Source organism: Erythranthe guttata, chromosome 10 (genome assembly GCF_056151865.1).
Source record: "Erythranthe guttata isolate IM_541 chromosome 10, IM_541, whole genome shotgun sequence".
In the NCBI taxonomy this organism is placed as follows: Eukaryota; Viridiplantae; Streptophyta; class Magnoliopsida; order Lamiales; family Phrymaceae; genus Erythranthe; species Erythranthe guttata.
Window position 1 is genome coordinate 19,864,005 of NC_142542.1, and position 11,955 is coordinate 19,875,959.

General features: G+C 36.2%; 3 protein-coding genes across 3 annotated transcripts; 2 read left to right on the forward strand and 1 right to left on the reverse strand.

Annotated features, from left to right (window-relative positions):
- The first annotated feature begins 58 nt into the window (after window positions 1-58).
- LOC148767780 (Tetratricopeptide repeat (TPR)-like superfamily protein) lies at window positions 59-3,412 on the forward strand. The gene is made up of 2 exons (XM_088824488.1): window positions 59-677; window positions 855-3,412. The coding sequence occupies exon 2, from the start codon at window positions 944-946 to the stop codon at window positions 3,230-3,232; it is 2,289 nt and encodes a 762-aa protein (XP_088680614.1). The 5' UTR covers window positions 59-677; window positions 855-943; the 3' UTR covers window positions 3,233-3,412.
- A 391-nt stretch (window positions 3,413-3,803) lies between these two features.
- Window positions 3,804-5,649, forward strand: LOC105955226 (D111/G-patch domain-containing protein). The gene is made up of 4 exons (XM_012978932.2): window positions 3,804-4,091; window positions 4,310-4,852; window positions 5,252-5,317; window positions 5,443-5,649. The coding sequence occupies exons 1-4, from the start codon at window positions 4,014-4,016 to the stop codon at window positions 5,500-5,502; spliced, it is 747 nt and encodes a 248-aa protein (XP_012834386.2). The 5' UTR covers window positions 3,804-4,013; the 3' UTR covers window positions 5,503-5,649.
- Window positions 5,650-5,950: 301 nt separating this feature from the next.
- Window positions 5,951-8,303, reverse strand: LOC105955225 (squamosa promoter-binding-like protein 17). Its single transcript, XM_012978931.2, has 3 exons — window positions 7,859-8,303; window positions 6,721-6,860; window positions 5,951-6,603 (listed from the first exon to the last, which is right to left on the reverse strand). The coding sequence occupies exons 1-3, from the start codon at window positions 8,188-8,190 to the stop codon at window positions 6,041-6,043; spliced, it is 1,035 nt and encodes a 344-aa protein (XP_012834385.2). The 5' UTR covers window positions 8,191-8,303; the 3' UTR covers window positions 5,951-6,040.
- Between the last annotated feature and the right edge of the window lie 3,652 nt (window positions 8,304-11,955).

Here is an 11,955-nt window from a genome sequence, read left to right on the forward strand (position 1 = left end):
GTACAATGACCAAAGTAGCCCCAGGGGCATATATACGTAATACTACATATCACTCAGAACTCCCGCGCAGACAGTTACTCCATGAACTCCAAATAAACAAAATAGCCGTTGAGATTTTAACCAAACTTTACTCACGTGTCATCATCTTCTTTGTTTAGATCTTCAAATTTTCTTGATCTCTCAATAAATTTACTGTTTTTACTTTTATTGGTCGTCTTGTCAAGAATCCATATGAAAGAAAAGTCGAGCTTTATTATTTGCATGCTACGTGTTCGACGAATTGCCCAGGTGGGAATCACTTCTCATAAATGGTGTTGAACAAATATAAAATCTCTAACTGGCTGTTGCTGATGCTTTTTTCTGTTAAAATCTCATGTTAGTTTCACCTCTCAGTTGTGAAGTAAGTATTTGAAACCTCGGTCGGGTGATTAGTTCCGGTTTTAATGGGCTGAGAGAAAAAAAGATAAAAAAATGATATTCCTTCATTTTAGTTGTTTATTATTTTCATCAAATAGATCCAACTGTCGATTGCAACTATCAACTATGGGGAGATCGAAGGAGGATGGGACAAATAACTGAAAAGTTAAATTATACAAGATGAGCTTCACATAGCTTGTAAAGAGTTCCATAGAGGTGTGATTGCTCGAATCGAAACTACGAGATGCTAATTACATAATGTAAGTTGCCTCCACTTTCTTGATTTTGGCATATACTGTGTGAAGTACTAATTTGAGCACATATTTTCTTCTCTCGAGCAAACGTTTTAGGTTGAACGTAAAATTCATTTCCATCATTTCTGTATTGTTGAAAAATTTATTGCCTGATTCACGATTTACTTGCTTAATACAATGTAGGAGTGGTTGGAATCTGCAGCTGATTTTAAGAGTTTGTATACTGTGAGGCATATGGACTTTTGGAAATATCTGCATTTTTCCTCAAAAAAATGATTAAAATTTTGCAGCCTACGCTAAAATATTCCTGTAGCCATGTCATCACCCGTGGCCTCCAAAATATCGCAAATCCTATTTTCGAGAATAGACAATCAATTAACGCTGACTTAAAATCCCTCTGCAAGCAAAAACATTTCAAAGACGCCCTTCGGCTATACGATGTTATAGAAAAGAGTGGTGATTGTATGGTAGATGCAAGCACCTTTACTCATTTGATCTCCGCATGCTCGTTTTTAAGATCAAGAGAATATGGAAGAAAAATCCACAACCATATTATGAAATCCAACTTGCTGCCAGATATGATTCTCGAGAACCATATTGTCAATATGTACGGAAAATGTGGGTCGACAAATGATGCTAGGAAAGTGTTCGAAAATATGCCTGAAAGAAATGTGGTGACGTGGACTTCGTTAATTGCTGGATACTCACAGAACGGTAGGGATATCGAAGCCTTAAAATTGTATGTGCAAATGCAGCAGTCTGGTTTTACGCCAGATCACTTTACATTTGGAAGTGTGATTAAAGCTTGTTCGAGTATTGCAGATGCTGGTTTGGGTGGGCAGTTGCATGGACAGGTAATCAAATCTGAATTTGGATCCCACCTAATAGCTCAAAACGCTCTTATTGCAATGTACACCAAGTTTGCTCTGATCAATGAGGCGTGCGATGTTTTCTCGTGCATCGAGAAAAAAGATTTGATTTCATGGAGTTCGATGATTTCCGGGTTTTCAAAACTCAGTTATGAGTTAGAAGCTCTAAACTGTTTCAAGAAAATGCTCTCTCAGGGTAGCTACATTCCCAACGAGTTCATTTTCGGAAGTGTTTTCAGTGCTTGTGGCTCTCTCGTTCAGCCAGAATATGGGAGGCAGATACACGCGATAAGTATAAAATACGGGTTTGAAGGCGATGCTTTTGCAGGTTGCTCATTGACCGATATGTATGCAAAATGTGGCTTTTGGTATTCGGCAAAAACATCTTTCCAACTTATAGAAAATCCCGATATAGTGTCCTGGAATGCCGTTATATCCGGCTTTGCATATGGCGGTGATGCAAATCAAGCCATGGCATTATTTTCTCGAATGAGGCGTTTCGCCACGTCAGCACCAGATGACATCACAGTCCGTTCTTTGCTCTGTGGGTTCACTGAACCATGTACCCTCTCCCAAGGGAAACAGGTCCACTCGTATATTATAAAGAGCGGACTAAATCTAGACATTCCAGTGTCTAATACTTTACTTACAATGTATGCTAATTGCTCAGGCTATATAGATGCATATAAAATGTTCGACGAAATTCAAAGCAACGCAGATTTAGTCTCTTGGAATGCTATTATCACTACATGCATGCACCAAAATCTGGTTACAGAAGTTTTCTCGTTATTTAAAATGATGCTGCTATTACACGGAAGACCGGATTTTATTACTTTAAGTAATATACTAGGGGCTTGTGGAAAAGTTTCCTCTTTAGGAATGGGCGATCAAGTTTATTGCTGTGCGATGAAAAACGGGCTCGACAAGGACATAATGGTCACAAATGGATTAATTGATATGTATGTAAAGTGTGGATCAATCGAAAGAGCGAGAAAGCTCTTCGACTGTACAAGAAATACCGATGTTATCTCGTGGAGTAGTTTAATTATGGGGTATGCACAATTTGGTTATGGAGAAGAAGCGTTGAGTCTCTTTAAGAGAATGAAAGGTCATGGTATAAAACCGAACCAGGTAACTTTTGTCGGAGTTTTGACAGCTTGCAGCCATGTTGGACTTGTGGAAGAAGGGATGGAGCTGTTTGAGTCAATGGAACAAGAAAGCGGTGTGGGCCCCACAAGAGAGCATTTCTCGTGTGTGGTCGATTTGCTCGCTCGGGCGGGGAGAATTGAAGCAGCAGAAGCTTTTATTGGTCGGATGGGAATTTACGAGCCTGATATTGTGATGTGGAAGACTCTATTGGCTGCATGCAGAAATCGAGGGAATCTTGAAGTTGGAAAACGGGCGGCGGAGAATATTCTGAGAATCGATCCGTTTAATTCGACCGCTCATGTGCTGCTTTGTGGGATATACGCTTCGGCTGGTGAGTGGAGTGATGTGGCGGCTTTGAGAAGTTCGATGAGAGAGAAAGGTGTCCGGAAGGTTCCGGGGCGGAGCTGGATTGAAATCGAGGATCGAATACATGTTTTCTCTGCAGAAGATGGATTGCATTTTGAGAGGGGTAAGATATTTGAAGTGGTGGAGGAGCTTTGGTTGCAGATTCTTGATTATGGTTTTATCCCATTTTTGGATTAGAGGATATTTTGTAAGGTGTATGTATATAATGTTTTTTTGCCCCAAGTCATTTAGCTGTTGACTTATTGCCATTTTTGGCAATTTGTTCAAACTCAATGAATTGTTTTTTCTTTTCTTTTTTATAATTATTTTGTAGTCAGAACCAAAAGATTTAAATTTAATGAATTATGATATTCTCCATATTTTTCTTACGGGTCAAATATAAGGAACGGTATTAATTCATATTCTTTTGGGGGCAGCAATCCCCATTATTTCTCTTAGTTACCTCCGCATGCAGCATTGTACATTAAAATCTCGACAAATTAATAATATTGCTTAAATAATTATATTTTTCGGTTCCGAGTTGGTAAAAATGTATAATATTATTAACTCGATAATTTAATATTTCGCTAAATTAATAGAATTTTGCTTGTTCCGACCGTATTAATTTATAGATGTTTAACTGTATTTTGAGTCCGATTTGGGTGTATTTTGAGTCCGATTTGGGTGGCCGATGATTGCTAAACTTCGATTATGATAAAATATATATATATTTATTTATAACTCAATGTTAACAAAATAGTTTAACCTCGACCGCATGTTATCTACTCTCAGTTTAGTATTTGATTAGTTTATTGTTATATTCAAAAAAAATTGTCGCATAATTAAATATTTAAATTAAATAATTAATTGGAGTGAAATACCTTAAACCGATTTAAATTTAATACATATTTTTAAAATTAAATTTCAATGAATTAATAGAACAACAAAATTGAGATAGTGGTCGGAAGCAAGAAATTTAATGGCGGGAGAAGAAGAAGAGGATTACATGGGCGACCTCTCTCAGTTTGTAGCCGTTTCTCAATCTTCTTCAAAGAAGGTACATTTAATTTTCATAACTCATTCAATCATTCAATTACTCCTTAAATCCCTAATTCCAGAAATTTCTGCGAAACCCTAGACCCTAATAATTCAATTAACCGGGGTTTTCATGTTTTTTATCCTGAATTCTATTGCTTTTATGGAAGTTATTAGCTTCTGGTGTTGATTTTGTTTGTTTATTTAATTAAAAAAAAATCATTCATTGCCTTTAATCAGGGTTCTGCAAGTGATGTAGTAGCGTCGAATTCATCGGGGAAGAAATCGAAAGCACCCAAAAATTGGCACGAGCAGAAAAGGCTGAAAAGGGAGCGCAAGCAAATAGAAGAGGATAAGCAAACATTGGCGAATTTAGGTTCGGCAATTCCGCAATCGAATATCGGTTTCAAAATGCTTAAACAAATGGGGTATACTCCTGGCTCGGCGTTGGGGAAGGAAGGTTCGGGAAGGGCTGAGCCGGTTATAATGGAGATAAAAAGAGGTCGGGGCGGAATAGGTAAAGAGGATCCGGTGATAGAGAAGATTAGGAGAGAGAAAGAAAACGATGAGAGAGAAAAGAGAAACGTGGAGGAGTTGATGCAAGATTTCGGGAGCCGTCAGAAGGAGCGGTGGAAGAGTAAGAGGATTGTGGTCAATTTTCGGAAAGCAGAGGCGGCGCTTGCGCAGCTGGAAAATCGGGATATTGTTGAGGTGGAGAAGAAGGAAGACGAGGACGAAGAAAAGGAAGAGGAGGTGGAAGAAGAAGAAGAAATTACCGAAGAGGTGATTTTGTTTATGAATTGCAATAGTTCTGAATTTCTTGCTTTCGTTTGTGAAATCTTTTGCTGGAATTTGGAAGTTCGTACGATGCGTGGGAACTATTATTGTGGGTTAATTGAGTTTAATACGATCTGCTAGTTTATAGTTTATTAGATTGATTGTGGTTTGTTGAAATGATCTACTTCCGATATTGATTCAGCCAATTTAAAAGCCGACGATAGGTTAGAACGATATTGAATCACTTCTTATACTTGCTCTTGAAATACGAATACCTACAAGAATCTTGTGAATGGAATCTAGTAGATGCTTTCTTTGCAGTTGTGACGTACAATAGGGAGGCTAACTTTCGGCATACTTGGCTGTATATCTGGAATTATAATCGTATTTTTTTTTCTGACGCAGGATTTGCTAAATATATTGCTGAAGCTAAGAGATGAGTTTCGTTACTGCCTCTTCTGTGGGTGTCAGGTAAACGAGAGATCGCATTCACAAAACAGTAATTCGTGTTTTAAACTCGAAACACGGAATATTTTATATGACAATATCGATCTTCTAGAATTTTGTTCTAATTCGTTGATCTGGTACATTTTCAGTACGAGACCATGGAGGCGCTCATGTCCGACTGCCCGGGAATAGATGAAGATGACCACTAGAAAAACGGGGTTTTGATTCCTCGGAGGTTACGTATTATATATTGATTCATGCTAAATTGCTAGGTAATTATGTCCTTCTTAGACAGTACGATGTTGTGTGAAAAACATGGGGTTAACGCCCGGTAATAAAAGTTCTCGAGTTCTTTACTTTGGTTGCATTTTAGCCCTTCAAATTATTCTTCAAATCATGGAAAGGTACTACCAATCTTGTTTGTCAGTCAAAGAGAAGCACGTTTAGTACGGCAGATCCCGAAATTCGAAGACAAATAGCAGTTGAATGCTTATTATGGCGATGAACTACTTCAGACAAAGCAGTTTCAAGAGTTCAAAGGCTGAATGCACCTGCCTATTGGTTCAACATTACAAAAGACAAACACGAACACAAACACAAACACAAACACAAACACAAACACAAACACAAACACAAACACAAACACAAACACAAACACAAACACGAACACAAACACAAACACAAACACAAACACAAGTCCGTCTCTTCTAAAGAGACATACGTGAAAGTTGTTAGGTACTTGGAAGTTCAAAGCGACCAATGCATATGCTGGACTGAAGAATCATAGCCCCTCGAGTAATCAAGCTCATGGAACTGCGCCTCGTTTGGCTGACCCAAACCGAGCTCCCCAGTGTAGTGACTGTTACCTGTGTGAGAAGTTTGTCCTAAAACCAGATCAGGTGGCATCTCGTGCAAAGTGCTGTTATTACCAACTTGGTTGTCCTTGAAACCCCACGAGGAGGAACAAGGGAACTGACCAATGGCTGCAGCACCGGGATCGAGAAAATTGTTTGCCCCGAGGCTCAAGGATCGACCTCTTGAAGATCCCCAGGGCTGATTTGACAGAAGAGAGAGAGCACTGCTGGAGCCCGACGAGGCTCCACCGTAACAGCCGTGTTCCGTAGGTACACCGGAGTGAACACCGGAGTAACGGGGCCCGCTTGTTGAGCCTTGAACAAGACCGGATAGAGAGTTGTTCTGCCATGACGGGAGCTGATGTTTTCCACCAATGGCAGCTTGATTTCCAGATCCAGCGAGGCTCGAGTAATTGGTGAAGTCCATCACAATTCCTCCGCTTTTGCTATGGTTATCTACAAAGAGGGAAAATTAAAAAAAAAAAAAAAAAAGTTCAGCAGAAAGTAGTGTAAAAAGCAAGATTAGTTCTTGAAAATAGAGAGATTTGAGACAAAGGATGTCTGAAGTCTGACCAAACATGGAAGGACAAGGACTTCCATAGCGAGGGGAGAACAAAGTGCCAGGTGGCGGCTTCCTCCGACGCTCGTTATGGCCAGCAAGGCGTCTGCGGCAGCTTCGCTTGTCTTGGTCAAATTCGGGCAATTGATGAAATCTGGAAGAAACTATTTATTACAAGAATAAGTGGAGGCCACAGTTCGCTATTGAAGGTACATCAGAATTTGGTACTTATTACAGCTACATTTGGTATTTAGGGATCACTGTCACTTAGATTTAGCCATCATACAAAAGTAGACAATTCTCACAAACTTCATCAGACAACTAATCGTTACGAAATATGTCACACTAGTTCTAAGTATATAATTTATCTTCAAATTGATGCATTCACCAAATATTAAATCTGTTTCTCAAGTTCCTACGTCGACTACCATTCTATGAATTTACAATATCTATTTGATTTTTTCCGTCCGCTCGTCAATTCCGATATTTGTTTCTTACATGTACTATGCCTACGAAATACTACATAGTACAGTTGGACACACTACATGAGTTTCTCAGACAAAGCCCCTTGACCTAATCCACGCAACCCCTTCAAAATACAGAGTATTACTCCTTTGTAAATCTATGCGGCTTCAAATATTAGGATCTTTTCAATATTTTAGCAAGCACTCCTGAGAAATAGGTGACGACATTTCGGGGATTCACAGGTTAACAGAAACATGTAGTCTGAATTGACTTTTGGTCAAGACGAACAAGGATACAGAATAGATACACTTGTAGTAAATATTGGTGGATGTGTGACCACCGGTGAGAACCGGAAATAATTCCCCGAATAGAATGTTCCGAAAATTCTGGTCGTTAGATTAACAATCAAAGATACTTTTCTTGTTCCTCAAATAGCCCCAAGACAGACACTTTCTAGTTTCTACCACTTGACACAGTTTGCACAAACAAATTAGGGGTATAAGTGTCCAAATTCTTGATTCAAGAACCATAGGACAATAGATTTATACTACCTTGTACACTACCTTAAGACAAGAATGAACTAACAGTAAAAACAGTCATTCAGCAAGCAATTAACCCATTTTTTTAATTACTGAAATTAAAAATAAAAAAATAGGTGGGGGTGGGGGTGGGGGGGTGGAAACTGACCTGCTACACTGCTGGCAAAACCTCTGCTCAAGACCAGCAACAATGACCTTAGGAGACTTAGAATGGAAGCCACAAACTTTGTGCCTAGAATAGTAAGCCTTAGCATCACTCAGATCTAACTTACACCCCTCCACCTGGCACCTTGGTGTTGTCTGACCACCCTGCGCCGCCGCACTCCTCACTTTCTTCGCCGGAGACTTCGGACCCCCGCCGTGCTGCTTCCCAGAACCCACACCCTCAAAGTAGATTTTCTTGCCGAATTTCAAGCCGTCGTCCGCCGCCCCACCAACGGCGGCAGCAGCAGCAGCAGCTGAAGAAGAACCCTTTTCCATTCTTGATATCTACAAGTAGTACCCATTCATTTTTTTCCTGCTGCTGTTTTCTAAATCAGATTGAACCCCACATGCATTATTCTATAGTGCGCAAAAGATAGAGTGAGAGAGAGAACATAAGCTATATATAACTTATTTATTAATATATATATGTATATATATATGTAAGTAAATCAATAAAGATGGGTTCTTTTCTTTTCTTTTCTTTTGAAAAAAAGGGGCTAAAAGGAACAGAAAACAGACATTACTTTATAGTTTATAACGCTTTCTTCTTAGTTTTAGAGCTTCTTAACAAGTTGATTTTTGCAGTAAATCCATTACACTGTGTGTGTGTGTGTGTGTGTGTGTGTGTTTAGTAGAGGAGTTGATAGTGGTGGTTAGTATAAAGTAACAAAAAATACCTGACAAATGGGCCACAATGCCAGCTTGGGGTTTGTGTATCTCTGAATACAGTGTGGTGAAGAGACTATTGTCAAAATAATGGAGCTCTTTTTTAGAGAGAGAAAGAAAGAGATTTAAGAGAGAGAGAGTGAGTGTGTCAGCTACTTTATGACACTACATTTTTTTAGGTCCACTTTTAACTCAACTGTCGCTTTTTTAGTAAAATATATGACTGAAGTATCTAATTATTGTGTTTCCTTTTATTTTAATTTTCTTTTTTTTTATATATATTTTTATATTACCTTAGATTTCAAATATGATTTCGATCATTTTATACTTCAAAATTTCCAAAACCCGAAATATAAAATTTGTAGTTTTTTGAGTTAGCTTTTTAATCCAACTTGAATTACTAAAATTGGATGTCGGATGAGAAATATATACATTAATAAATAAACATTGCCCATGACTTTGATATATACACGACATCCAATCTAACTGATTTAACTTGGATTAAAAAAGATAGCCCAAATGACTACATTTTCATGTTTTGATTTTTTTTTAAAATCAAAATAGAAATATGTCAAAATCATGTTCGAAGTCAAAATAGTATTACTAAAATTGAAAGGATATTTAACATTTCAGCCATTAAAATCACGACATATAAATATAGTTCTTTTTATTTGCTACAAAAATTATGGATAGCGGCAAGCAAATATTGCAAATTGCAATTCACAATAGGGACTACATTGCAAATTGCAATTAACTATGGGGACTTGCAGTAAAAAAATAATAGTATCCTTATATATAGTAATATAATATTATCGTGATAGATTTTAACGAATTTTGTAACATGAAAAAGGTAATATATAGTTGTAGAAATATAATTTCAACTTTTATAAGGTGTTTTATTGGTACAATGTATTTTTCTTTGGAAAGGAAATTAAATCATTTCTTCTAAACATGGCAAATATTCAAAGCCAATTTAAACATAAAAGTTGTACTTACAAACCAATCATTGAATCAGTCTATCCTAATATGGCCAATTTTCTCTAGGACAACTTATTATCATTAAATAAATATGATTTTATTTTACCCATTAGAATATTTAATTTTGAGGATTGGTTTTACTAATTATATTTTTTTAATTTTTTTTTTAATGAACCAACAACCAACCATATATGTGCACCGTAAACCTATATTTTCGTATAATATCTTGCAAATCATACGAGAATCGTAAACCACACTAGGCTAACCATGTGTGAGAAACTAAACCATATATATTTGATTAATATCTTAGAAATTTACATTTAAAGTATTGATAGCATTATTTTTTTTAAGAAATAAACAATGAAAAATAGAGTTCATGCATCGTTAATTAGTATAGACTATATAGAATATCTCAGATGCAAAAGTGAGTAAGCATGACACAAGAAATCTTTAATTGCAATTTAAATATTGGAACTTTTGAATTAATTTGGTTTAAATAGTAAATAAATAAATAAATAGAAATAAAGAATGGGAATCTTTCTTTTTAAAGAAATATGACCACTTACCTTAACGATCACTATTTAAGTATTATCAGGTTGGCAAGTTGCTTATTAAGAAAATAAATATTAGTTTAAAAATGAAATAAATATATTATATATATCTTTCTCGTATGGGAATGTGCAGTGCAGTATTTTTTTATTAATTTACGTTTTATGAAATAAATAGTAATTTTTAATTCACACTCATTGATTTGCATAGAAAAAAATGCATTACTTTAGGTTAATTTTTTTTTATTATGTTTTAGTAATCTAACTACTTACTTATACATCATTTAAATTTCTCACAACATATTTGCATCCATACTTGATGTATTTTAAAATAACATTGTTATTGTAATTGATTTAATAAGCCATTTGCAAAATAAATGTTACGTTTGAATATGACCAAAAAACAAAATATATATATTGTCAATTCATCAATAAAGAATACAAGAATTTCGCATAATTTTTTTTTTAAAATACAAATTTCAGTATACATGTTGTATGAAGTTGCCAAGTTTTTGATGCTTCTGCTGCAAAAGCCGATCATTGCCCGAGATGGCCAGTGATCGGGCGTAAAACCAGATTGCTGCATTTGCACGTACAATTTTAAGGCTTCGCCTACCGTTCTGTGAGTATCCAGCAATTAACGAAGTCCACGTCACCACATTTCTTTCAGTCATATTGTCGAACACTTTCCAAGCATCATTTGTCGACCCACATTTTCCGTACATATCGACAATACGTTTCTCGAGAATCATATCTTTTCTGTAACATCGTATAGCCGAAGGGCGTCTTTGATTGTTTATTCTCGAAAATAGGATTCCAGTTAGAGATTTTCTATATCTGCTCAACGCCATTTATGAGAACTGAGAAGTGATTCCCTCCTGGGCAATTCGTCGAACACGTAGCATGCAAATAATAAAGCTCGACTTTTCTTTCATATGGATTCTTGGCAGACACATGAGTAAAGTTTGAATATAACGGTGCTGCGCGGGAGTTTTGAGTGAAATGTAGTATTACGTATATATGCCCCTGGGGCTACTTTGGTCATTTTACATAATAAATAGAAGGTTTCTATTATTAATTTGGTTATCAATTATTTCTCTTCTATGTTATAAATTAATTTATATTCAAGCCATTTTATTCTAAAAGAAGAAGAAAAAAAAATTATTCGCAAGTACAAAACTAATTTCAATTCCATAAAAAAGAATCCAAGAAATCGAAACGTAAATTAAAAAAGCTAATTTTTAACCTTATTCGTAATTAAAAAAAAAAAATCATAACGAGGTTACATGACCTATACCAAACTCTTCGGCTAACTCATCCCACACCAAAAGAAGAGTCATCACAACAAGTACAAGTGCCGAAACGAAAACTGCTTTACGCGCCAAATTCAAACCTTTGTTACATCGAAAAAAAAACGCAACAAATACTTTCATTGAGTTAGTAGAAACTGAATATGCATTTGCATAATTAATTCAACAAAATTTCATTGAGTTAAACATGTTCTGCAGATTCTAACTAAGATACAGATAATATGTACATAAGAGAGAAGTTCAGAAGGCTCGCAACACAAGTAATAAAAAAATAAAAATAAAACCGATTTTATACCTGATCGTAAAATACCAAAATATTCTACTAAGAAATCAAGCTAATTAAAATCAAAAGCTACCCTTGCTATATTGCAAACGATTGATGGCGATTTTCACAAGTGGATGAGCCCAAATACATCATTATAAACTAATATTCATATTTATTTCCTGTCAATTTTCCCGCCGATTCCAAATGTATATGGATAAAATCACTAACAAAATTAAAACCAAAAGAAGATTAGGGCAACGGAGAAATTACGGTC